General features: G+C 36.1%; 2 protein-coding genes and 1 long non-coding RNA gene across 8 annotated transcripts in view; 2 read left to right on the top strand and 1 right to left on the bottom strand.

The window, feature by feature from the left end:
- The window catches only part of LOC311085769 (elastase-1-like), a 262,685-nt gene that overhangs the window by 192,483 nt on the left and 43,366 nt on the right, over positions 1-26,836 (bottom strand). The window lies entirely within an intron of this gene.
- LOC311085179 (uncharacterized protein) lies at positions 2,744-25,277 on the top strand (the record flags this gene model as incomplete). Its single annotated transcript, XM_084117613.1, has 7 exons — positions 2,744-2,779; positions 7,628-7,793; positions 7,870-8,556; positions 23,590-23,616; positions 24,413-24,483; positions 24,761-24,804; positions 25,100-25,277. 7 exons carry the CDS (start codon positions 2,744-2,746, stop codon positions 25,152-25,154), a joined length of 1,086 nt encoding a protein of 361 aa, XP_083973739.1. The 3' UTR covers positions 25,155-25,277.
- On the top strand, positions 9,562-17,761 carry LOC311085791. 6 transcript variants are annotated; one of them, XR_014606943.1, is made up of 8 exons: positions 9,562-9,755; positions 9,857-9,910; positions 10,383-10,450; positions 10,710-10,757; positions 11,921-11,956; positions 12,242-12,311; positions 17,196-17,306; positions 17,469-17,761. It is a non-coding gene; the product is annotated as an uncharacterized lncRNA (long non-coding RNA). The 6 variants fall into 6 exon arrangements; XR_014606944.1 differs by lacking the exon at positions 11,921-11,956 and having other exon boundaries at positions 9,564-9,755; positions 10,710-10,771; positions 17,469-17,746; XR_014606945.1 differs by lacking the exon at positions 11,921-11,956 and having other exon boundaries at positions 9,567-9,755; positions 17,469-17,746.

Below are 26,836 nucleotides of genomic sequence, written 5' to 3' on the forward strand. Positions count from 1 at the left end.
AGATTTATTCTGTTTTTAAGCTTGTCTGCCTGTTCCTGTCATCAGCCATTCTTCAAATAAATCACCATCTTCATCATCAAATTGTTCATTGGTGTGTTCATCAGTGTTGAATGTGAGTGATGCGACTCTCTCCTGGTACAAAGGAATCAGTGTATTGTCCAGCATCAGTGTGTGTGATCTCAGCATCAGTCTCTCTCTACCTCTGGAGATTCAGTGTCTGGATGATTCCTACAGCTGTGTGCTGAACAATACCATCAGCAACCAGACCACACATCTCAACACTCAACTCTGTCAGCTATGTTCAGGTACATGGCACTATATACATAACTGATTTCATTTCCACACATAATTATTTAAATTTCCTTTAAAAAAAACAACTACTTTTTCTAACTCCCTCCTAGGTGTGATCTTCTCAAAGATATGCACACAGCAGCTAGGGATGGTGCTGGCAAAAATGTATCAAAATAATTTTTAGCTGTCAAAGCATTGCAAAGATACAAGTTAATTGATTGGTCAGGTAGTCAGATACCTGATATTAGTCAGATAAAAGCTAAATGGAATTAAATTACTTTGCCATGTGGAAAGACAGTAACACACAGAGACCTTCATCTGCTTATCGGAAACTGTTGTTGGACCGATTTTGACTGGCTTACAATAGTTAGGATTTGATAAAAACACGTTACCATAAACACACTGGTATCAAAAAAACGCAACTGACTTAAAAAATAAATCACTCCCTCTTACTGTTAGATTAAAAGGGAAGTAAAAAAAAAAAAAAAATATATATATATATATATATATATATATATGTATATGTATAAAATGTTTACTGTCGTAAGTAATGTGATCATAACATGTGGTGTATGTGGAATCATATTCATTTCAACATTTAGATGAATCGCATGTCATAGAAAAACAAAGGATAATTTAAAATGAACCTATCATGTTGCTCAAAACTTTATTTATCTGAAGCATTTATATCAAAGCTCTTTTCATTTTTATAATAAATTTCTATCATTTCTAACCTTATGCTTGCAGTTTAACACATGAGTGTTAAAAATGTGTATTATTGGGATCTAAAATACAGTGAATGTTTAAAGATCTATTAGCATTTCACAGACTTCTGTATACACTAATTATAAAAAGCTATTATGTCATTTCACCATATACGAATAAACTAGATCAATGTTTCCATTGAATCTAATTGTGATAAATCAACATTTTCTTGATAACTTTTTGCCAGCAATGTCCCCAGCTGCTGTGTGCATATTTTGGTGATGATTGGACCAACTGCATAGGAGGAATTTGACACTATATGAGACACAATTTAAGTTGTTAAAAAAAAAAAAAATCCTTTGTCGAGAACCTTAAGGTCAAAGTCAACCTTAAGGTCTTGTAGCCCTTAAGGTTCTAAAGTTATGATCAAAAATTATAACACCACCTAGTGTCAGACATGTGTATCTGTGCATGATTGAGACCATACTGCTTAGTTTGGGGTCTCTGCGTTTTACGGCCCATACACTTTTACCTTCGGTGCTAAAACCCCTAAAGAACTGTGTTTATATTTTAACATTGCTCATTTCTTCTCTCACAAGACATTAACTGCTGCTGTGGTTTTACTGAAGCTGTGATCCGATTGGCTCTCTCTGCTCTGGTGGGCGTGGCTACTGTTGCTGTTCTGGTTTATGAATTCAGATCCAGAAGTCTTCAACAGAAGAAGAGCGAGCAAACACCATCAAACTCTGATTAATCAGATACTCGGGAAGGTGGAGATGTTCATGAATGACTGTAGACATTATATTACAAAAATGTAATTTTTTTCAGTTTCAATCAATTGTGTTTGTATATCACTTTTCACAATACAAATCATTCTAAAGCAGATTTTCAACAGCATGCCTTACAATATACACTGACTAATCAGAAAATCAGAAGGTATAATTATTTTATTTTTTGTATTCTGGTGTATTTGTATTAATGTAAGATATATTGCAGGCTCTAAAATTCCTGCACAGTGGGAAAATGATTTCTACATCTGTAGTTATTTTAATAAAAGCTTTAGGAATATTATTATTTATTGTGCTTGCTGACAGATTGTTGGGGGTTACAAGATGAAGCTGACGGTTTTCATAGTCTTTTGTTTTATTACTATATTACAAAATAAAAGAGTATAGTAATATTATTGTCCCCGTTTCATCACTGTTGTATTGATGACAGCACAGAAAATGTGGTGACATCACCATGTTGTGATGTTTTTAATGTGATTAAATGTCTTTAATTAGTAGAAATCATTTATTTTGACTATAACTACAGTATTACTCATGTTTGTTAGAATATTATATTTTAAATGAGTTTTTCAGCTCCAGCCCTTGTGATCCACAATGTTTTCGATGTCTTCCTATTCAACACACTTGTGGTGTTTTAATTAGTGAGACATCTAAAACATTCTGGAAGGTGCAGAGCTGGAGTTGAGAAACACAGAATTATAGACATGTTTAATTGCTACTCAACAATTGTAGCCTATGTGTCGCTCGCGTCCGATGTTGATATTGGCTACACACGCGTTTATAAGAGTTACTGACTAATGTCCCCATTCCTTCTATTCAGTATTAAGAGGTTGCGTGTTAGGGTTTGTGAATATTTCATGTTATGAAATTATATTATTGACATCCACTTCTGATTTTTTGCAGTGGTTGTTGTGGCCTCACACCAAGAAGTTCCCCAGAAGTACCCAGAAAATGGATAGATGGATGTTTTACCAACAAAAAGATTATATGAGAAGGTATGCTTTCTAAAGACAAGATTTAAATGTTAAATTACTGTCATTATCTGAGTATTGGAGTTATTTGTCTCATTTGAGTGTATTGACACTAAAAGAAGCATAACAATTAAAACAAATGTTTTATGTTTTAACCACACCGTTTTCAAAAGCCAGTTTGCTGTGGGGTTTTATACATGAATTATGATAATAAAAATGGATAATGTATATATAAAAAAAAGAATCTTAAAACCAGACACGTCACATTACACACATACCACTTCAGAACCTGGGGGATTTGTCCTGACTATTAGGTCAACACAGCAACCACTCGTGCTCTCACAACACTCCACTCGCTGTGAACACTGCAAACTGTCAGTCAAACCACCACCACACCCAGAAGACTTCAGGAACCACGGGTACCCCAGATTCTGAAGGGAAAAGACAAGAACAATCAATATCACAATAAACACATACTCTTTCCACATAAAACTCTGTCAATGAAGCATACTTTATATAATCCGTTGATGATGACGTCTACACTGGATCGGAAAACGCGACACGACAAATCCCCGACAGAAAACGGATGAACCGTTCTATTTCTGTTGTATTTCAACCGGATTTCAACACTTACTTCTGAAACAAAGGACAAATAGATTTGCGACGTTCTGTCGCGTGCAGTGTTAACAGCTTCGAGCTTGTGCAGCACTGTAGACGCGATGTTAGTGATGACTTGGTAAAAGTATTTACTAAAATAGGTCTATTGAAAAAAAAAAAAAAAAAAACATCTGTAAAAGGAGGGAGGAGTTTAATCACACTACCTGTAGTAGAGTTTCAGTTAACCGCTCCATTACAGACCGGCAGCACTGTTAAAGGGATAGTTCACTTTGAAATTAATTTTTGATATGTTTTAGCTTACCTCAAGTGCATCCAAGATGTAGGTGTCTTTGTTTCCGCAGTAGTTTCAATTTTGATATTTTTAGGTCAAACCGTTCTTGTCTGTCAGTCATATAATGCAGGTCGATGGTCACTGTCTCAAAACACAAGCACAGAGTCCAAATTAAAACAATTCCCCATCGTCCAAATGAAACAATTCCCCATCATAAGTACACATTGATGGCCTAAGACACGAAACGAGCGGTTTGTGTGAGAAAACGAACAGTATTTATATCGTTGTTATCTCTTGAAAACAGCACACGTCAAAATGATCTGACGGCGCGGGCGGGTATAGATATATACATAGATGTCGCCTTGGCTACTGCAGTTCACTACAGTACGGCTACTACAGCCCGCGCTGTCAGATCATTTTGACGTGTGCTGTTTTCAAAAGATAACAACGATATAAATACTGTTCGTTTTCTCACACAAACCGCTCGTTTCGTGTCTTAGGCCATCAATGTGTACTTATGATGGGGAATTGTTTCATTTGGACGATGGGGAATTGTTTTAATTTGGACTCTGTGCTTGTGTTTTGAGACGGTGACCATCGACCTGCATTATATGACTGACAGACAAGAACGGTTTGACCTAAAAATATCAAAATTGAAACTACTGCGGAAACAAAGACACCTACATCTTGGATGCCCTTGAGGTAAGCTAAAACATATCAAAAATGAATTTCAAAGTGAACTATCCCTTTAACTGTAGCTCATCCAACACGTTGAACGTTCAGATGTTTAATATAAAATTTCTGTTGTGTTTAACTTTTCAAAATTAGGAACTTCTTTTATTTAAAACCATTAAGCGAAATGCCAAAGAAAATATTTGAAATGTTTATATTCTGTGTGTGCTTGTGGAGTCTGGGTGGTAAGTATTTTTTAATGCCTTCGTTTGTGTTTAGGCTATCTTATCGCAACCCATTCTCACTCCCAGGGCGTCAAAAACTGAAGCATGGTCAAGTGCCTTCCGCGTCACAACGGAGACGTTGAAGGTACCCCTAGGCGTCACTTAATTGACGAACAAGGAACTCCATTGATTTCAACGGGTACCCCTAGGCGTCACTTAATTGACGAACAAGGAACTCCATTGATTTCAACGGGTACCCCTAGGCGTCACTTTATTGACGAACAAGGAACTCCATTGATTTCAACGGGTACCCCTAAGCGTCACTTTACTGACGAACAAGGAACTCCATTGATTTCAACGGTTTGCCTTAAGCGTCAGATTAAGACGCAAAAGGCAAATTAGGCTACGTCATCGACATTTTCTAAAGCTCTGGTAAGAAATAAGGCCAAATAAATTTATGTTTTTTATAGCTAAGTTTGTATAGCTACATAAATGTATTTAATGTCCATAAATCCGCTTTTTAATATTATCTGTAGAAGACTTTTATCTGGGCTAGGCTACCTCCAGCAACTCCAAAGCTTTAAAATCCATAACGCATGTGTGTATACATGTATACATACATATACACACATGTACGCAATGTGCATAAAATGTACGAAAAAATATAAAAATACAAATAAATAAATGAATGAATGAATGAATGAATGAATGAATTAATTAATAATAATAAGGATACAGTAGGCCTAAACAATCATTTAATTATGCATTATAAAAACGCATATATATATATATATATATATATATATATATATATATATATATATATATATATATATATATATATATATATATATATATACATACAGTGTGTGCAGAATTATTAGGCACGTTGATTTTCTGATCATATTTTATTTCCAGGAACATTTTGCCAATTCCAAACCATATTAAACTTAATAACTACTATTAATTTTCTATTTAATCATGTATAAGTGATATATAATTGTTCATGAAGGCTGGAAATGAAAAATGTCTTATTTTCAGGTGTGCAGAATTATTAGGCAAGTTTTCTTTAACAGATAAAATAAGCCAAAAATGAGATTTAACAAAGACTGAAAAGTCAAAAATTATTAAATCCCCATGAGAAGAATGCAAAACTAATGCAATACTAGAGATTACAGTTAAGGCATGACCATTGGACAGTGAAATGCTCATTGGGTCAGCAGGGTCAGACAAAAACAGGTGAAGAAGAAAAAACACATGTTAACTGCAAAAGAATGAAGAATTAAGGTGAAGAATTAAGTGTGAAACCATCAGGAACCCTTTAGTCTTCAGCGCCACCATTTTCCAGAACTGCAACCTACCTGGAGTCTCCAGAAGAGCAAGGTGTCAGGGTCTCAGAGACTTGGGTTAGGCAAAGAATCCTAAAAAATGACCCCCTCTTAATAAGAATCACAAGCTGAAGAGTAGTAAAATACATGAAGACTGTTTTTTTATAGGCTTTATAGACAGACAGATTGAGAGTGACTCTTGAAGGACCAGCACCACATCCTCTTCTACCACTGTTTGAAGAATTCATCTTCCAGAATACATTTTAATACGTTTTGGGAGTTAATTTTTAGTCCATCTCTGCAAAACGGACTTCAGGGTAGGAGATGGACTAAAAATAAACTCACAAAACGTATTAAAACGTTAAATTCCCATAGAGGCAGGCAGATTTTTATTTTTAAAGGCCAGTTACTTCATGGATCCATCCTGATAAAGTTCCCTTGGCCTTTGGAATTAAAATAGCCCCACATCATCACATAGCCTTCACCATACCTAGAGATTGGCATGGTTTTATTTCAGTTAGCCTAATAGCTGGTTTGATTTGCATTGAGAGATGATCTTATGGAATGATCTTATGGAAAGTACTCCATGCCAATCTGTAGGTATATATATATATATATATATATATATATAATTATGATAATACTTTGTTACATTTCTATAGCGCTTTTCTGGGTATATATATAGAATTTTTTAAATAACACATTTTTACTAATTATATATATGTTTATACTTGTAGCAACTCATAATGGTAATAAAATGCTTATACTGTAATCACTTTCTCAAAACGTAAAAAAATACTGAGCTCATAATGTAATAAAAAATTTTACATTTTGAGAAATGTATTACATTAGAAACTTGCACAACATATCATATTTTCATTACTGTAATAGCTTTTAAAATGGAATTTAATTGCATGAATATTTAAATGTTGCATTTTGCAGGTAGTTTAAAGGGATACTCCACTTTTTTGGAAATAGGTTCATTTTACAACTCCCCAGAGTCAAACAGTTGAGTTTTATCATTTTGGAATCCATTCAGCCAATCTCCGGGTCTGGCGGTACCACTTTTAGCATAGCTTAGCATAATGAATTGAACCGGACAAGACCATCACAACTTTTCATTTTCCGACGGTTTTAGAACACGATGTAACTACAGTGTTAAATAGGAAAAATATCAAAACTCTTTGGTCATTTTTTTGAGAGAGATGCTAATGGTCTTGTCCGGTTCAATTCATTATGCTAAGCTATGCTAAAAGTGGTACCGCCAGACCCGGAGATCGGCTGAATGGATTTGAAAACTGTAAAACTCAACTGTTTAACTCTGGGGGAGTTGTAAAATGAGCCTATACCAAAAAAAGTGGAGTATCCCTTTAAGACTGGATTTAGATTTTTTTTCAATGTATTGTCTCTCTCATCTCAAGGGAATTGTAAGGGAATACTAATATTTTTATGTTTTAAAAGCTATTACATTAATGAAATATGATATGTTTTGGTAAGTTTCTATTGTAATACATTTCTCAAAATGTAAAAATTGTTATTACATTATGAGCTCAAGATTTTATTATATTTTGAGAAAATCATTACATCATGAACATTTCACTAATAATGTAATACTTATTTCATTATGTGCAGTTTTTACATTATGTGCAGTTATTACATTATGAGTTGCTACATTTCTCAATTAAACATTTAGACAAGTCCCTGCTTACCATTATGAATATACCGATACTTATTGACTGTCTGTGCATTTGTTTCACAGGTTAAGAAATTGGATGTACTTGGCTATAAGCCAATTCTCTTCATTTCTAAAGAGAAAAGAAATGGGTTTGTGGCTGAAGTCATCACTTCAATGGGTCCCTTTGCAGTTGGACCACTTCAAACGATCTTTGAAAGGATGACTAGTCTTTATGAAATTTGTATTAAAAGTAAGTATTTCGTATGATTTACACATGCAATATTCAAAGAAATATTTTCAAATTTTCTTTCAAAAATTTCTCATAGATTACATGAGGCTTCAAAACCAAACCAGTACTGCTGAAACTGTCTGCCAGCACCCGACTTCCTCCCTTCCTCCTCCATCTTCTTCCTCCAGCCTTCCTCCTTCTTCCTCCTCTTTTGACACCCTTCCTCCTCCATCTTCTTCCTCTAGCCTTCCTCATTCTTCCTCCTCTTTTGACACCCTTCCTCCTCCATCTTCTTCCTCTAGCCTTCCTCCTTCTTCCTCCTCTTTTGACACCCTTCCTCCTCCATCTTCTTCCTCCAGCCTTCCTCCTTCTTCCTCCTCTTTTGACACCCTTCCTCCTCCTCCATCTTCTTCCTCCAGCCTTCCTCCTTCTTCCTCCTCTTTTGACACACTTCCTCCTCCTCCATCTTCTTCCTCCAGCCTTCCTCCTTCTTCCTCCTCTTTCTACACCCTTCCTCCTCCATCTTCTTCCTCCAGCCTTCCTCCTTCTTCCTCCTCTTTTGACACCCTTCCTCCTCCTCCATCTTCTTCCTCCAGCCTTCCTCCTTCTTCCTCCTCTTTCTACACCCTTCCTCCTCCATCTTCTTCCTCCAGCCTTCCTCTTTCTTCCTCCCCTTTCTACACCCTTCCTCCTCCATCTTCTTCCTCCAATTCATCTTCCAGAATACATTTTAATACGTTTTGGGAGTTAATTTTTAGTCCATCTCTGCAAAACGGACTTCAGGGTAGGAGATGGACTAAAAATAAACTCACAAAACGTATTAAAACGTTAAAATCCCATAGAGGCAGGCAGATTTTTATTTTTAAAGGCCAGTTACTTCATGGATCCATCCTGATAAAGTTCCCTTGGCCTTTGGAATTAAAATAGCCCCACATCATCACATAGCCTTCACCATACCTAGAGATTGGCATGGTTTTATTTCAGTTAGCCTAATAGCTGGTTTGATTTGCATTGAGAGATGATCTTATGGAATGATCTTATGGAAAGTACTCCATGCCAATCTCTAGGTATATATATATATATATATATATATATATATATATATATATATATATATATATATATATATATATATATATATATATATATATATATATATATATATATATATATATATATATATAATTATGATAATACTTTGTTACATTTCTATAGCGCTTTTCTGGGTATATATATATAATTTTTTAAATAACAGATTTTTACTAATTATATATATGTTTATACTTGTAGCAACTCATAATGGTAATAAAATGCTTATACTGTAATCACTTTCTCAAAACGTAAAAAAATATATATATTTATAAATATATATTTATATATATATATATATATATATATATATATATATATATATATATATATATATATATATATATATATATATATATATATAAAATTATGTATAATAATAATAATTCACACGCACAATAAGTTAATGTAGACAAAGTTGATTATAATATACACTAGTTAATATTGGAATCGTCTGGAACCCAGATTTTTTGTCTGTTTGTTTGCTTGCCATTTAGTAATATAACGCAATTATTAGTATTCTAACGCAACTTATTATATAAATGTAAATTGAATTTTTCAAAAATAAAATAAAAAACTTTTAATACTTCTGTTCACAATTTTTTTTACTCGCCTGCCATAAACCTGGCATATTGCACATGAATGAGTCATATAACTACACAATGAGTTTTAAATTCATGATTTAATATTAATGATTTTTTAATTCTAGATGTTTATTTAAATGCTGCGTGACTTTGAAGTGTTTTAATGTGCGTGCGCGTGAACATTCGAACATTCGCATTCAAACACTGGAGCGAGCGCGCTGTGCGCGCGAGAGCAGATGGAAACGGGAAACGTCATCAACTGACACACAGCAAAACTCTTGTCTCTCGCTGTTGTTTTCACTGCTTTCAGGTGAGTTTAGTCAACAAATTCACACAAATAATACATACAAACGTACCTGACACCTTTATTACGTGTAATTGACATGCTCCTGTTGAATATTTACTTTATAGAAATGGTTTTGTCTTCGAAAAAGTCCGTTAGCATCTCAACCAGTTTCAGAAGAGGTAAGTTAGGCCTAACTTACGTTAAGGCTAACTATAGTCTGACTGGAGCTCTTGTTGATAAAAGTTTGGGGTATTAACCACATCTTTGTGTAGATAACAGTTTTTGATAGTTTTGTTTTGCTGGTAATTTGTCAATGGGTGATTGGAAGTAAGCTAATTTATTTAACCTAAAAGAATGCACTGCACTGTTAATCAGTGACGTCACTTACTTCCAATCATTTTATTAATTTCATATGCATCTATTTATATTAATATATAATTAATTATTATATTAATTAATATATTATCTTAAGAAATATATATATATATATATATATATATATATATATATATATATATATATATATATATTATTCTTTCTCTTTTCTGCAGTTCACCTCTGCTCTGGCTTGGTTTCTTGTAATAAACCCTATTGTAAATCCTATGTAACATTGTTGGCTCTGTGAAATTGCATGTTATGTTCCTACTATAGATCATCATGCTGAAGGCCTGCTGCACCCCCGTCCAAGAAAATCTCCACGGCTATGAACCATATGACTAGTAAGCAAAACCACCTCAAACATACAATGCACTACTGTCCAAAAGTTTGGGGTCTGTAAGATTTATGCTTTTGAAAGAAGTCTCACATTTTAAAATCATTAACCCCAGGTTTTTTCAGTGTGATTGTCCTTGAGAAGCCTGTAGGCTAAATAATAGGCGATAAATATAATGGTATAATGGTCGTAGTTATAATAATTTATTTAACTATTATGATAACAGGATATCATGGTCATTGGTATATTTTATTTTATTTCTCTAGGACTGTTTTGAGTTATGTTGGCCAGTGAGACAGACACCATACTCAGGGGTATTTATTTATTTGTATGTATTTTTTTACTGATAAATACTGAAATTCTTTTTACTTTTAAATGCTAAATATGGTTCAGGCACGCAAGTTATTTTTCACAGATATCTGGCCAGCTTACTCATAGGGGTGTAAATCGGACAGTTCATCACGATACGATACGATATCGATTCTCTCAGCCAGCGATACGATATTTTCCGATACTTCAAAAAATTCCACGATACGATTCGATTCGATTCGATTCAGGGCTATATCGATCGATTAATCGATATTTAGATATTATGTTCACACAACCAGTTACGTTTTTATTAACTCACAAATGCAACCAAAATATATAACATGAACGTTTAATTAAACTCTTTGAAAATTGCACACCCTCTCCCAATTGGGACATTTATAACAGAAGTGGTCATTTGCAAGTACTCCGTTCTTGTTCATTTTCATAAATCATGTTTTTTATTATAATTGTGCATTCCAAGTAATATCAATCAAACTGCAGCTGGGTTGTTTTGATTAATAATAATAATAATAATAATAATAATAATAATAACTTAAAAATATAGGTAAATTACTAAATTAAAGTTAATTGAAAGTATTTAATATGTTAAAAGTTTTTTTTTTTTTTTTTAGCAGAGCAGATACATTCACATTTCATCTTTCTGAGTCAAACAAAACCAAGTAATTGCTATGATAAATAATACAACACTCTGTTAATCTTCATAACGTTAATCTCCTCAGCTGACATAGACGCCTGACAAACTTTGTTGTTGTCATAACGTACACGCAATTACAGGGAGCTTTTCCCTCACCACTAAACGAGCTGCTTTAGTAAGGTTCCGTGAAAATGTTTCAGGTTTTATTTTCCTTTTACGCCCTGAAGAAGATATCACGAGTTCATTGAAATTATCCATCCTCGATCACTTTTAGTCAGATTTGACGAAACTCCTCTTAGCCAGCGCGTCTTTTCAAAGTGACATCTGACCTGAATACTGCGCGCTGAGTCGCTAAAACGGACTTGTCGTGTTGTGTTCACCAACAAGGGTGCGAGTGCTTGTCTGTTTCTGCTGTAAAACATGAACTTGCGATGCCTTGACAGCGGACAATACCGGCTTTTGTGAAAAAAACTTGTTTATGGTTTAATCAGTCTTGTCACGCGTCTTTTTCAGATGAGGAGATTAACGTTACAAACCGGCAGGCGGTTGGTGAGTAAACGAAAATGTGCGCTTTGGCGGATGTTCCGTGAGAATGTGGAGAGTGTCAAAATAAAATAAAGGTGTATATCGATATTTTAAGTGTGGAATCGATGCATCGTATCGTTAGACGTTATATCGATGCATCGATCCATATCGATGTATCGTTACACCCCTACTTACTCATGGCTCATACTCTTAGCCTTTAAAATGTTTGAATTGATATCCCCAATGCAATATCAGGGGCTAAAGATATCATTAGAGTTCTTAAACTTATGGCTATGCTCTTGTTATCAGATGAAATAATCCCTAGCGTTTGGCCCTGTGATTCTTCAGGACAAGATCTTGATGCGGTCACCTTGACAAGGTGAGTTTCACAATAGCTGCCACTATCACAAATCAAGAGACAGAACAGGCTTTCATCCATATGAACACACCCATATGTAGGCATGGGTACTGAAACATGAACATTAATGGGTACATTAATTATGAACTACAATTAATTTGCCTTGCCTAAATTCATAAAGACATCACCACATAACCACACTTGCAACATCACCGACGTGCGTATGAGATCCATTCACAAATTGTCAAGAGTGCTTGCTTTAACAGACGCATCATTTAGAGCCAAGATGAAGACGGCATCGTTGTTCGTCAGTATTTTGTTTCCATAGCACATTGACAAAACATTGAATGACACTAATAACACTAAAAACAATACAATTACAAAATATTAATGATAATAATATCACTAAAATTATATAGGCCTAATAAAAGTCTTTAGTTCAAGAACGCAGCACAACTTTAAACTAGGGGTGTCCCCGACTATGGATTTTCATAGTCGAATCAGAATCGTCATGTCTTGCCTATAGTCGACTAATAGTCGAATCATGTGTATAGGGGTTGGGCTGGGGGCGGGGCTTTAACATTTCAAAGCCGCCATGTACAGAAAATCACACAAAGATATAGAAGAAAAAGTATAAAAACATTTTGGATCAATAAAACTAAGAAATAACATAAATAACTCCAGAAAGGCCACGGACAGGATTTGCATTTCACATGCAAATCAAATTAAATCGGCTAAATTACCTGTGCGAGCACAACATCGATGCACTGAAAAAATAAACAATTAATTTACTAAATTAAATTAGAACAGAATATACCTTTCTAATAAATAAAAATACAAAACGAAATAAATCAGAATCAAGTCACAAGATGAGCAAATGTGTGCAAAATGCCTAAAGTGCAGGGGAACATATATTCAAAACACAAGCCACAAATAAAGATTAGATAACCCTGACAGATTAATAAATAAAATTAAAATAAAGAAACTATTAAAATAACGATAGTAGCCAGAATTTTCAACTTTGTCTTTTTAACTGCAGAAACAACAATAAATGCTAAACTGGAGTGGCAGTCTTTTTAGCTAAAAATGTTCACACTCACAGCATCCAAAAATCAAATTAGAACCGGCTGAAAAGTTTTGAAATCACTTGTACCCTACCTGATCGAGAGAACAAATACAATCTTTCACTCTGTCTGTGTCCGTTGGAGTCTTTTCAAATTGTGCGCGCGGATAAAATAGCCTATTCTGACGTGAAACATGTTCATTGGCCGGCAGAAGTGCGATCATGGTTTTCCTGATGCTAAATCCAGGGAGAATATCCTTTCTGATGGTGTACATCCACACTTTAAAGTTTCTTATCCCAGACATTGTTAATGTCTGGGATAGATTGATAGATTGAAAGTGAAACTTAAATCTGTCACGGGGTGTTTGGATTTATTCACGCACATTAAAAATATTTATTAAAAGCTTATTTCTTTGCACATTTTTATATACAGCATTATCATAATAGGCTGAATATTAACGTATTGACAGAAAACTAGTTCTATGTGAAATCAGACATTGAGCGCCCTCATATAGCCAAAGTGGCATGATCCTCGTTTCATAACACCTGTGCGAAGATTCGACCGTGAGATCGGTAGTCGAATCAGGCTCCTCCAATCGAATCTTCGACTATTCGGGGTCACCCCTACTTCAAACATTTGTTTAACAAGTAATATTCTTCTAATTGTTTCACTGTCAATAATGTAAGTCCACAAGAGAAATATTAAGCCAGTAAATTAAGAGAGTTGCTATACCGTTATATCATCGTCTCTGAGAGAACGCGCTGTTAATGCAGCGAAAGCTCAGTCCGTTTCTGCTTTCACTTTCAGGGAATGAGCGCGTTTACATGCACGTTATTAACTCGATTATGCTGAATAAACTGGCAATGCATGTCATGTAAACACATTAACCCGTTTTCCTTTATCGGAGTCAAGTCATAAGTTTAAGTATAACCGATCGACTTTTAGATTTTTGCCTTTGATTTCTCTCAGCATTTAAAACGCATTAACCCGCGTTCTTCGGGCTTATTGAAGTGCGATGTGTGAAGTGCACTTGCATACAGACAGAGAGTGCACTGGTAGGAGGACATATATCACAAACTCCGACTCTTTCTTGACCCAAGAAATTATTAAAACGTGTTCTCAGCTCGTGCAGAAGTAGGTCAAAATGCTGCATCTGTAACGGCATGAGAGGATAATGTGTGTCCGTTAATTTCCCGCTGACATGTTGAAATACTCTGAGTCAGATACAAGAATAAGGATCTTTTTTTTTTACCTCACTATACCGGGAAATAACCTGATTTAGCCTATTGATAAACACTCCGACTTTGCTAGCAAAATAGAAAACAATTCTCATATATAAAACGAACTAATAAAACAAGCAAATTAGCGAGTAAATAAGCAAGTTAATGATCAAATAAGTAAGCCCCGCCCCCTCACGATAATATCGCATATCGCCGATCTTACAGGCTGACGATAGGACGATATGAAAATGGAGCATATCGCCCAACACTAGTTAAGACCGACCGATATTTTTTTTACCTCTTCAAACATTTAATACAAATGCAATAAAATAATATTAGTTATTAAGTATTGTGAATATAAATTGCCTAGACCTACATACAAACACAAGCAACGTTTTTTCTTTTAAATAAAAACCCGTGGCACGTCATCTCTACGATTATGTTTACACCATTGGTTTACGCATGTCACACTACAGCCTGCAGGCTAAGTTCGCTTCGTTTCATTCACTGTCAATGGTTCGCGCTTGGTAATGATGCTGCGTCTTTACTCTAAAGATTATTTCATTTTTATATGTTGTTGAATATGGTTTATTAAAAAATAAACATGTGAGAGCGTGTTATAGGCTATATGTCATGTTATAGTCAGATATGATGACGCTACTGCAACACGCATCGCCGCAGATGAGCATCTATTCATCAAACCAACGAGCAAACTATCGCAAATCAAAGTGAAAGTAAGTCGCTGACGCTTAACACACAATCATCTTCATTAAATGTAAAGAAACGAAATGATCTTACCAGGGCTGTTTCTGCTTTCTCTTATTGCGGGCTTTGATTCAGAAATTTTAGCTGATGATCAATAAAATAATGTATCTCATATCTGTTGCTTACGGTGACGTGCACTCCATTAAATCTGCAAATAGCGGGAATTTAAGATCGGATTTATATCCGAAAAAAAAAAAACACACACCCATTGATGTAACCAGGTGTAAATGGAATCCTTTTGATAAATCTGACAGCAATCCGATCTGAGAAAATGCATGAAGTGGCCTTGTGTAAACAGCCCCTAGACATCGGTGAAAAACTAAATAGAGATGCATTGTTAATGTAACACATTGACATGTTTTTTTTTTTTCATAGGTATTACATTGCATGTTAATGCAATTAACTGTCATTTTATGAATTCTAAAGTCAATTTAATTTATTTGTTTCCCTCTGAAAATCCACTTTAGTTGATATCTAGTGGCTTGAATAGTAATCAACTATTACATAGTGAAACTCCTGTTGTGGATGCACTCCTCCCAGGACAACACGCTGAAACCAAGCGTGCCGCACAAGCCCTGAAAAGTGAAGCCAAAACGTCTCGATCGCCCCCCGGTGACTGGTCCTAGTATAGGTCATAAGCCCCGCCTCCCCGTGTTATTCAACGGGACGTGAGACCAACTAAACAATTAAATTACACTTCAAATATCTTTTTTCCAAATGTGGTTTCTTTAATTTGCTGTTGTTTTTATCACGCTGGTGTAAGATCAAGTGTCTGTTTCAAAAATAAGTTGGTTTTTAGTTAGTTACGTGATGCGGTGGTGTAACGTTATGATTGACAGCTGTGATTGACAGGTTCTCTGAGTGAAGTAGTCACCGAAGCACCAACGGACATTTTGTCTGGATCTTCGGAGGACTGAGGAGATTGTATACTTTATTTTAACAAGCCTCTTGTCGTACTGCAATCAATTTTTAAAAAAGTGTGCAGAATCCACTCTCCCTCAGTGCATTCGGCGAGAGTGAGGGCGGAGCGTTGATTACTTCCTGCTCACGACTGCGCAGGTCTGGTCCCGAGATCGCTACTGCGCAAACTCAAGCCCCAAGATGTCAGCGCCATATCGGGCTTCAGTTCTCATCAATGGAAGAGAGCGAAGGGGCGTCGTCCATCTTTTTTTACAGTCTATGGCTGAAACACAGCAACTAATCCCAAAGAATTTACAACGTTTTTAATGCAATATTTTGCTCATTATAATGTATGTATATATGGCAGTCCCAATCATAGTTATTAATGTTCTGCATTGAAGCTAATGATCATCACATATTGAGACTTTTAATTCGAAATCAAAGCTACAGCTAACACTGTCTGTAAAAGACAGACTTACAATCGGTTAAATGTACTGTTATGTTGATGAAATATTGAAAAAAATCAACTTTAGAAAACATGGGTGGTGATGAAGTAAAAAGATCCAGCACATTTAGATGGTACAAACTTTTGAACTGACTATGCATATTCCACACAGCCTCATTTTTGATTCACTTGGAATTAAATATGGCATCTACCCAGACTAAAGTTGCTTGACACGTGCTGAAAGGTTCCACACAAATTGTTAAGATCTCACTGAAATGACTAGATATCTTTGTAGGAAAATAATACAGCTTCTTATTTGTAATATTGAGATCTTTAAAAAAAATGCAGCTCTGATGTGGTAGCAAAAGTAGGAGTAACGTCACAACATTTATAGCTACCAACTGGAATATATTCTGTATAAGTTTATTTTTTCTGTAGAACATAAAAGAAGATATTTTGAAGAGTGTTTTTTTTTCATACAATTGAAGCTCATTTATGTTTTGTCTTGAAGATCCACATACAAACACTTTAAAGAGCAGAAGTGTGTCAGGAAAGGAGTGTCCCACGAATAAACACTCTGCAAAGCCTCCCCTGACACCATCCAAGCTGCAAGTTTTGAGAGGTAATCTGTTATTTCATTTATTCATTCATTCATTCATTCATTCATATACTTTATGTAGCCGTAGCCAATTTAGTAAAACGGTTTTACATTAGTTGATTACCTTTCTAAGTTTTACTAGTTGAAAAGTGACAAATTAATAATCTAAATTATTTATCTTTCAAGTCTGCTTCAGTGACTGGCTCAAACAAAAAGAACCCGAAAAAGGAGAAAGAGAAGCGGGAGAAGCAAGTGGGGAATTACATACCCCAAAAAATACAAGATGTCATAAAAAAAGAAAAGAAAAATGTAATGTAAAATGTATCTCTATAATTCTGTTATTGTTCTCCTTTAGTTACTATTATAGTTTTTAGCATTTTAATCATTTCAATTAATAATTTTGTACATTACTGTTAGCATATCAATGGGTTGTTTTAAGGGGCTGCAATATCAAATAAAAGGAATTTGTTTGAATTGTTTCCTGTGCTCCTGAAGATTATTTTAAGTATACTTGGAATTGTTTACATTATTTGTCACAACACACAGTGGCAGGAAAAATAGAGAAGACATAGAGTCAGCCAGTCTGACCAGCTAAAAACAGCCTGACCAGCTAAGCCCAACAATGACCAGCTAAAACCAGCTAAGCCCAACAATGACAAGCTAAGACCAGCCTGACCAGCTAAGCCCAACAATGACCAGCTAAAACCAGCTAAGCCCAACAATGACAAGCTAAGACCAGCCTGACCAGCTGAGACCAGCCTGACCAGCTAAAACCAGCCTGACCAGCTAAGACCAGCCTGACCAGCTAAGACCAGCCTGACCAGCTAAGACCAGCCTGACCAGCTAAGACCAGCTAAAACCAGCTAAGACCAGCCTGGCCAGCTAAAACCAGCTAAGCCCAACAATGACCAGCTAAAACCAGCTAAGCCCAACAATGACCAGCTAAAACCAGCTAAGCCCAACAATGACCAGCTAAGACCAGCCAGGCTGACCAGCTAAAACCAGCTAAGACCAGCCTGACCAGCTAAGACCAGCCAGGCTGACCAGCTTAGACCAGCCTGACCAGCTAAAAAAGTGTTCAAAACCCCTCTAAAACCAGCCTGATAAACCAGCTATGACCAGGCTGGGAGACCAGCCAAAACCAGCCTGACCAGCTTAGGCTGGTTTTAGCTGGATTTTTCAGCAGAGCTCTACCTGGCTCGACGTTCGTGGGATCTGAGGTACTCTTGTCACGTTCACATCACCCTGCATAGACCCAAAATGGATGTCAAACCTGCTCAACCGAGACTGCGTATCCGTAGTGGTGGTGTAAACTCGCTGAATATTCGCTCTTTGGAATACTCTCACCGCCCTAAGGCTGCGGTTTACTCAAATGCAAAAATGTCTCTGGTCAATAGTAGGTCAGTGTCTAACAAGACTTTCATTCTCAATGACTTTTTTTCTCGTCATAATTTGGACTTCCTGTTTTTAACCGAGACATGGATTAGTGCTGGAGTTGGCCAGTCGTCTGTTTTTAGTGAACTTTGTCCAACTAATTGTTCATTTATTAGCACGCCGAGGTGCGTTGGAAGAGGAGGTGGTGTGGCTCTTGTTTTTAGGAACACTTTTAAATTACAGACACTATCTGCAGGGAGTTTTTCCTCCTTTGAACTGCAATGTGTAATTGTAGAATCTACTATGTCATCATTGGTCTGTGCACTGATCTATAGGCCCCCTAAGCCAGACAAAGAGTTTATTACAGAATTCTCTGATTTTCTATCCCATTTTGTGTCACTGTATGATCGTCTCCTTATACTTGGTGACTTCAATATTCATGTCTGCTGTCCAGATAGACCTATGGTTAGCGAATTCTGTGATCTAATAGATGCCTTTGGCCTTACGCAACATATAGATAAAGCTACTCACAAGCTGGGACATACTCTTGATCTAATTTTATCTTATGGTTTTACTGTTGATAATATTATGATTGAGGAGGCCACTTTCTCTGATCATAAGACCATTATATTTGACATTACACTTTTTAGTCCTTTGCAAACTGTCAGAGTTCAGGACTGTTACTCTCGCCAGATACATCCTCTCACTGCAGTTCAGTTTTCTGATAGTTTTTTGAGTGAAAATGTTGCTTCTACTATTGCAACAGCGGCATCGTTCTCCTCTAGCACGGATGAATTAGTTACCCTTTTTCACTCATCTTGCTCTTCCATACTTGACTCTGTAGCACCTTTTATATACACTCGCCCCAAATTAAAATCTCATTACTGGTTAGATGAGGATACACGCTCTCTTAGGCGGGCTTGCCGTATAGCTGAACGGAAATGGAAAAAGGATCATCTTAATGTTTCATTTCAAATTTTTACATCTGCATTAGCTTCTTTTCAGGCAGCTGCAAAAATAGCCAGAGCAAAGCATCTTTCTGATTTGATCAGTAAACACACAAACAGACCAAAAATTGTATTCAGTACTATAAACTCTGTGATCAGCCCCTCAAATTCCCCAGTTGCTGATGCATCCACTGATGCTTGTGAGAAATTTCTTAAGTTTTTTACTAATAAAATTGAGAACTTTAGATCAGTGTTTACCCTCACCTCATCTGTTACTCCGCCTGGTTGCTCTGGTGCATTAGCTATTTTTAACCAATTTCAGCCCATCTCTCTCACTGAATTGAGAAATTTAGTTTCACATATGAAACTTACTACTTCATCTTGTGATTCTATTCCATCTTTTATTATAAAGGATGTTTTTGATGTTGTAGCGACAATGGCATCTGCTTTTCAAATTAGCGGATCATGTGATAAAAAGAAACACATCGTCTTTGTCCTTGCTGGTTAATAATTGCCCCACGAGGACCAATTTGCCAGCACCGACCTTCTCCCCAACTTTTACAGCCTCCTGGCATTCCAGAAGACACACACACACACACACACACACACACACACACACACACACACACACACTCGTGGACTTTCAACCAGAAACCCACCACGAGATGCAACTGAAGCACATTGCCATATATGGACTTCCACATAGTAAAATTTCATTTTACCATTCATTACAAATTTATAATTGAGGTGTGGTTTGCTAGAGTAAAATCTTTAATTCCGAAGATTCATTGAAAGAAAATCACTCCATAGTGTCTTGTAACTCGAACCTGGTCATAAACTTTTATGACCTCAAGACGGCATCTCATCCAGTTCCTCTTGTAAAGCCAACATTCCAAAACCTTAACATACATGGAACATTTCAGAGAAAACTCTTCAAATGTTTGATATGTATTCCTGTGTTTCTCAAGTGTCTTCACATACCATAACGGAAATACTGACCATTTTATTGTATGTTTAATCAAGCTTTATTCGTGTGTAATGATGCATATGAACATAATGTTATGTGTGTCCAATATCTACCTGTAATTCTTGGTATCTGTCTGACCGTCCTGTTTTAATTCAACCAGTCCCGCACATAGTAACACTGTATTGTAAGATGTATTGTTCCAAGTGTACAATCTTAAGAAGAAATATGAATTCTTTCTCTCATAAGACATATGGTGAAAGTAGGCGTTTTCTTCTTCACACAAAGAGAATTTTCCCGCGTCAGAAAAGACAATCTGATTCGCTGTCGTTCCAAAACAGGGCGTAAAACAGATGTCTGTTAAAAGGACGAGACCCCCACTTCTCGCTCTCTTCCCTCTCTGACTCCTCTCTTCCTTCTTCGATCTCCCTCTTCTCTCATCGATCCCGCTTGACCTCCTCCTCCTCCTTCTCCACGTGCAGCGCAGCGCTGCTCCGGTTGGACAGGCCCTCGCCTCGGCCTCTGGGACACATGGCCCGCGTCATGTAAAAGCCTGCCGTCTTAGAAACCAAGATTTCTAGCCTCTTCCGCACGGAAGACGAACTTCCTCGGTAATGTACATCCAGTGAGCCTTTAAACTTCGCGGCACCTGAAGACGCAACAGAAACAGGACACCATCCGCGCTGTCCTGCCAGTTTCAGCATCACCCGAACAAAAGACAAAATCGCAAGTATATTGAGTTGATAAAACTGCTTTCCAGGTTGTCTCGTGAATCTAGGTTTCTGTATGTAATAACTACTAGCTTTTCTTTCTTTCTTTCTTTCTTTCTTTCTTTCTTTCTTTCATTTCATGTTATCCTGATCACGTATTTTCTTGTTTGGTTAAATGTGTGTTTGTTTTATTGTTTGCATTTTTTTTTTACGTACGTTTATATTCGTAGCTCATATAATCTCTAGTTTTGCATTTATTAAAATTCATAAATACTCTTCACTGTCTCTGTATTTGAAAGCCCACCATTCTAAAGTCACTGAAACAAAAGATCTTAAGCTACAAGCTCGATATTAGACTACATTCAGTAGTTTTAATTAATAAACTCAGAAGGTTTGATGTCCGTGGCCAGGAGATAAAATTTTCTTGGAGTTTGTAAAGAGATACCCCTTCTTAACTGTGATAATCTCACCGTTATTCGCTGGACGAATAACGATTAGATCAGTTACAGAACGAGTTAATCTCAATAATTGATAAATTAAGTGTACATGCGACTTATGAATTATGACCATGAGTCATAAATATTAATATTCCCAAGATTCCCCATATTCTTGAGCTAATTCATATTTACCCAGAGTCGTATTCGTTACAATGTAGTTGGCCCATCCATTCAGGTCATTTTAAATTCATGTCTTGCATCTGGCACTGTCCCTACATGTTTTAAGCATGCGATTGTCCAACCCCTGCTTAAAAAACACAATCTTGATGGTAAATGTCTAAATAACTACCGTCCCATTTCTAAGCTTCCTTTTATTTCTAAAATTTTGGAAAAAGCTGTTTTGTCACAGCTGCTTCCCTTTTTGACCACCCATAACATACCTGAACCTTTCCAGTCAGGTTTTAGATCATTTCATAGCACTGAATCAGCTTTACTCAAAGTAACTAATGATTTGTTTCTCACACTAGATTCAGGTGATAATGCCATCTTGATATTACTGGATCTTAGTGCTGCTTTCGACACCGTTGATCACAACATCCTCCTTACTCGCCTTGATCAGCAGGTGGGCATTAGGGAGACCGCATTACTTTGGTTCAGTTCCTATCTCAAGGATAGGACTTTCTCAGTATCGATTGGCAAGTTCTCCTCATCCTCTGCTTCCGTTTCATACGGTGTCCCTCAGGGGTCCATCTTGGGTCCTATGCTTTTTAACCTGTATATGCTACCACTGGGTGATATCATAAGGAAGCACAACATCTCTTTTCACCTCTATGCGGATGACACACAGCTGTACCTGCCTTTAAAATCTCGGGATTCCATACATTCTCTCCTAGTCTGTCTTGATGACATTAAAAATTGGATGGCTAACAATTTTCTCCAGCTAAATGATGATAAGACAGAAGTCATCATTTTTGGTTCTCGCAAGGCAAGATGCACTGTGGAGCAAAATTTAGGCCACCTCACTCCATTCATCAAACCTTATGTCAGAAACTTGGGTGTCATCCTTGACTCAGAACTCTGCCTTAACAAACAGATTAGCTCAGTTGTCAAAAATAGTTTTTATCAGCTTAGAATGATTTCACGGATAAAGTCTTTTCTATCTTATAATGACCTTGAGAAAGTTATCCATGCCTTTATAACATCACGGCTGGATTATTGTAATTCTCTCTACCTCGGCCTCCCACAATCATCTCTTAGACGCTTGCAGCTGGTGCAAAACGCAGCAGCGCGCCTTTTAACTGGCACTAGGAAGCGTGAGCACATCACCCCAGTTCTGGCCTCCTTGCATTGGCTACCAGTTCACTTTAGGATTCAGTTTAAAGTTTTACTGTTTGTTTTAAAGGCACTTAATGGGCTCGCACCAACTTATGTCACTAACCTTGTACAGCCACATTCAGTACAAAGGTCATTACGATCGTCAAATAAAGGGCTCCTGTTTGTGCCGCGCTCACGGCTTAAACAGAAGGGTGATAGAGCTTTTGCAGTCACTGCTCCGCGTTTGTGGAACCAGCTCCCCCAGGATATTAGATCTGCCACCTCCATTGTTGCATTCAAATCTAAGTTAAAAACTCATTTTTATTCCCTGGCCTTTTTTGCTCCTTAAATTTGGCACTCCTGTTTGTTATCTGTATTTTCTGTGTTGTGTGCTTTTTTACTTTTTTATTTTTATGTTTCATACAATTGTGATTATTGGTGCTATGTGTTTTTATTCTAACTGTGCTTTTCTGGTCACTGATTGTACAGCACTTTGGTCAGCTTGCGCTGTGTGTAAATGTGCTTTATAAATTAAAATTACTTACTTACTTACTTACAAACAAAGCAAATGGATGTATAAACAAGCAGGTATTGTGTATTTGCATTTTTAATGAAAACTGACAAACTACAATGTAGAACACAAGTTTCTTATTTCAATATCATTTTTAAAAGGCTGTTTTTAAGTCGCAAAAAATTGTTAAATTCCATAACTAATCATAGACAATAATGTCTATGAAGCTGAATATGTGTATGCAACTTATTGTGCATAAACTGCAATAATCCCCTTTAATGTTCAAACTTACTTCTTGATTGTTATACAGTGGTCAAATGCGTACAGGCGTCATACTATTCCTGTGTGCATGGTTGCTGTTTTAATTAAATGCTTTTAAATAACACCAAATGAGTTATAAACAAATTTCAAGTGTTCTATTAATGGAACTGTGGACGGGAGCAGGACGAGGTCGAGGGACGTGAGAGACCAGTGCGTCGCGCATGTGCCGCTCATCAGTAATCACTCCACCGGTCTCATGCCGTCCTCTCACGTCCCTCGACCTCGTTCTGCTTGCCACAGGAACTTATATTTAAGCCCCGATTAAATTCTTGATCGAGACAAACGTGCTATGGAGGCTTGATGATAACATTAAATAATCTGCCATATTTAGCTTCCATAATGTGCACTATTACCAAACCACACAACCAATTCAAAGCAAATTGTACTTCAGATGGTCTAATTTCAGTTCATTTTTAGGGTTTCAGGTGGCCAGCCCATTGCAAGGATTTATGCATTCTATTTATTAAGAATTGCTTACCGAACTGTTAATATGTCATGAGTGTAAACGTTTCCTGATTATATATTATATCCTTTTATATTTTTCTGTTGTAGAATGCCAAGTACATCCCAGATTAAAAACATTTCCATATGACAAGATCATAAGGAATAGGATGTCAAAGGAAGTAAGATTGAACTCATTTTGAAAATGTTTGTCAGAAATGTATTACTTAGTAAAAGATTGAAACATAAGAATTTTTTTTTACATAATGTACATTTATTTGAAATGAGAATGAATCTGTGGCCTAGTAAGGGCATGGTACAGGCACGTTTATTTTTATTTTTTATTTTTTTTAGCATGATATTTAATTTAATGTGTGTGTGTGTGTGTGTGTGTGTGTGTGTGTGTGTGTGTGTGTGTGTGTGTGTGTGTGTGTGTGATGTTGCTTATGTTTCTTAAAGGGTGTCAAAGAGGTCAAAGTGAGATGGAAGCCGTGTTCAGGATGGTATGTATCACATATAACCTGTATAAGGGTGCACTATGGTAATTATACAAATGAGGTAAACCTGTTGTAAAAATCTAGGATATTTGTGTTTACATGTATTATAATAAACTTTTACTTATTCATTTTGATTGCCTAATACATCTTTCTTGCTTACATTTATGTATTTAAATGTCTTAACTGATTGCAAAAATATTTTTGCCCTTCAAAAAGTCAATCTTTTTTCAATAGTTACATGTCATAGCCTGTTCTGTAAATTTTTATATGATCTTTAATTTTTATTTTTACTGATTTGCAGTGGGATGAAATGGATGGACACCTGGGAGCCCTACAATCTTTTCTTCCAAGACTAAAATTTAGTTTAAATTTTATGTACCTAAGTTACTGTTTTAGTTTGCTGTTCTTGTTTTCTTATCTACATTTATTGCATGTAACTGTTTCTTTGCTGTTTTCTAATAAATCTAATAATCAATTGATTACTTTTCACTTTTTTACAAATCACTTTTATGGTAATTAATGTTGAATAAATTATCAAAACATTGGTACTGTGAGCCACCCCCCAATATATATATTTCCAATAAGTTCCTGTCGCCCGAAAAAGGGCGAAAACTTGAACGTTTCGAATTGTTTAATTTTTTTGCTTCATCGGATGGGGGTGAAACTTGGTGACTTTTGTTTTATTACCTATATGAACACACAAAAAAATCAAGGAGATGATTCTGATATGTTAAAGGGTCGTAAAAAAAAAAGTCACACTTAGCTTCCTCCCGCCCGAAAACGGGCGACATAGGAAATGAATGGGAAATACGAAAAAATAGGAAAACTCAGAGAAACTTTTGGTGGTACAAGCTACAGATCAGCAACTGTGCTGAAAAAAAGTGTACAGCAATGAAGGGGTGACACTCTAGAACATCAAGAGTGCAAATAAGACACCCTCCCCCCCCCACACACACACCTACACACACAAACACACACACACACAGAGAGAAATGAACTGGTAAGACTGAAACAGCAAATTTTGCCCCAAACTATATAAAAATGATATAATCATAATAACTCCAAAACTATAGCAAGGAGAGTCAAAAGGTAGGTATCGTTTGAAACTCTTTTTAAATTTTTTGAAAATATAAATTACATTACATTTGGACATTGTCCTGCCAAGAAACAGCGGATAAAAGACAATATATATATATAATTTTTATTATGATTTTGCATATCTTTCTTATTTGTCATGGAATAACTCAGGAAGGAAATAAGGTAGGAGGAAAATTCATTTTTAGTGAAGTCCCCCTACATGTTAGCTGCATCTGGATAAAAAGATAATTTTTGGACAAAGGAATCAAAAGTTACAGCATTTGCAAAAGAGATAGCCTTTTTGTACAGTCTTTGACACCCCCTCATGGGCAATTTTTTCTTCATGAAGAATATCTTGTCATAAAAGCAATAGATTATGTTAATTTTGGGCTCATTTTAATTGTAATAATATGCTGTAAAAAATGAAGTGCCATTTTCAATTATCTGAGAATGTTTCATGAGCTGTATGATGTTTTTGACACATTGCAGTACATTATTTTATAGATTATGAAAAAAAATTATATTTATCAGCAAATAACTCAGCAATACTTAAGAGTTTTTCAAAGTGGATACATTCACTATAAAGTTCAGACTCTAAGCTTTCAAATGACATCAACTTTGTGTTAATCAAGGCAAGATTTTTTAAAAATATGGTGAAGAATATTTTCGCAGCTAGGTGGCGCCTGCTGGCGGTACACTCGGTTTTAGAGGGATTACTCAGCACTCGTTAGGAGTTAATAAATGTAATTAGATGCATTAAAAAGCTGAGATCCTAAGCTTTAAAATGATATATAATTTGTGTTGTTCCATTCAGTGGTTGCTTAGTAATATTTTTTTTTCTTTCCGAATGGGAATAAATCAAATAAATAAATAAAAAAGCTATAGGCCGCCTATAGGCGGTTATAGGACATGACACAAATTAATACATTTTGAAGCCACTAGGTGGCGCTCTTCTCACTTG

Source organism: Abramis brama (assembly GCF_963993115.1).
Source record: "Abramis brama genome assembly, chromosome: 6".
In the NCBI taxonomy this organism is placed as follows: Eukaryota; Metazoa; Chordata; class Actinopteri; order Cypriniformes; family Leuciscidae; genus Abramis; species Abramis brama.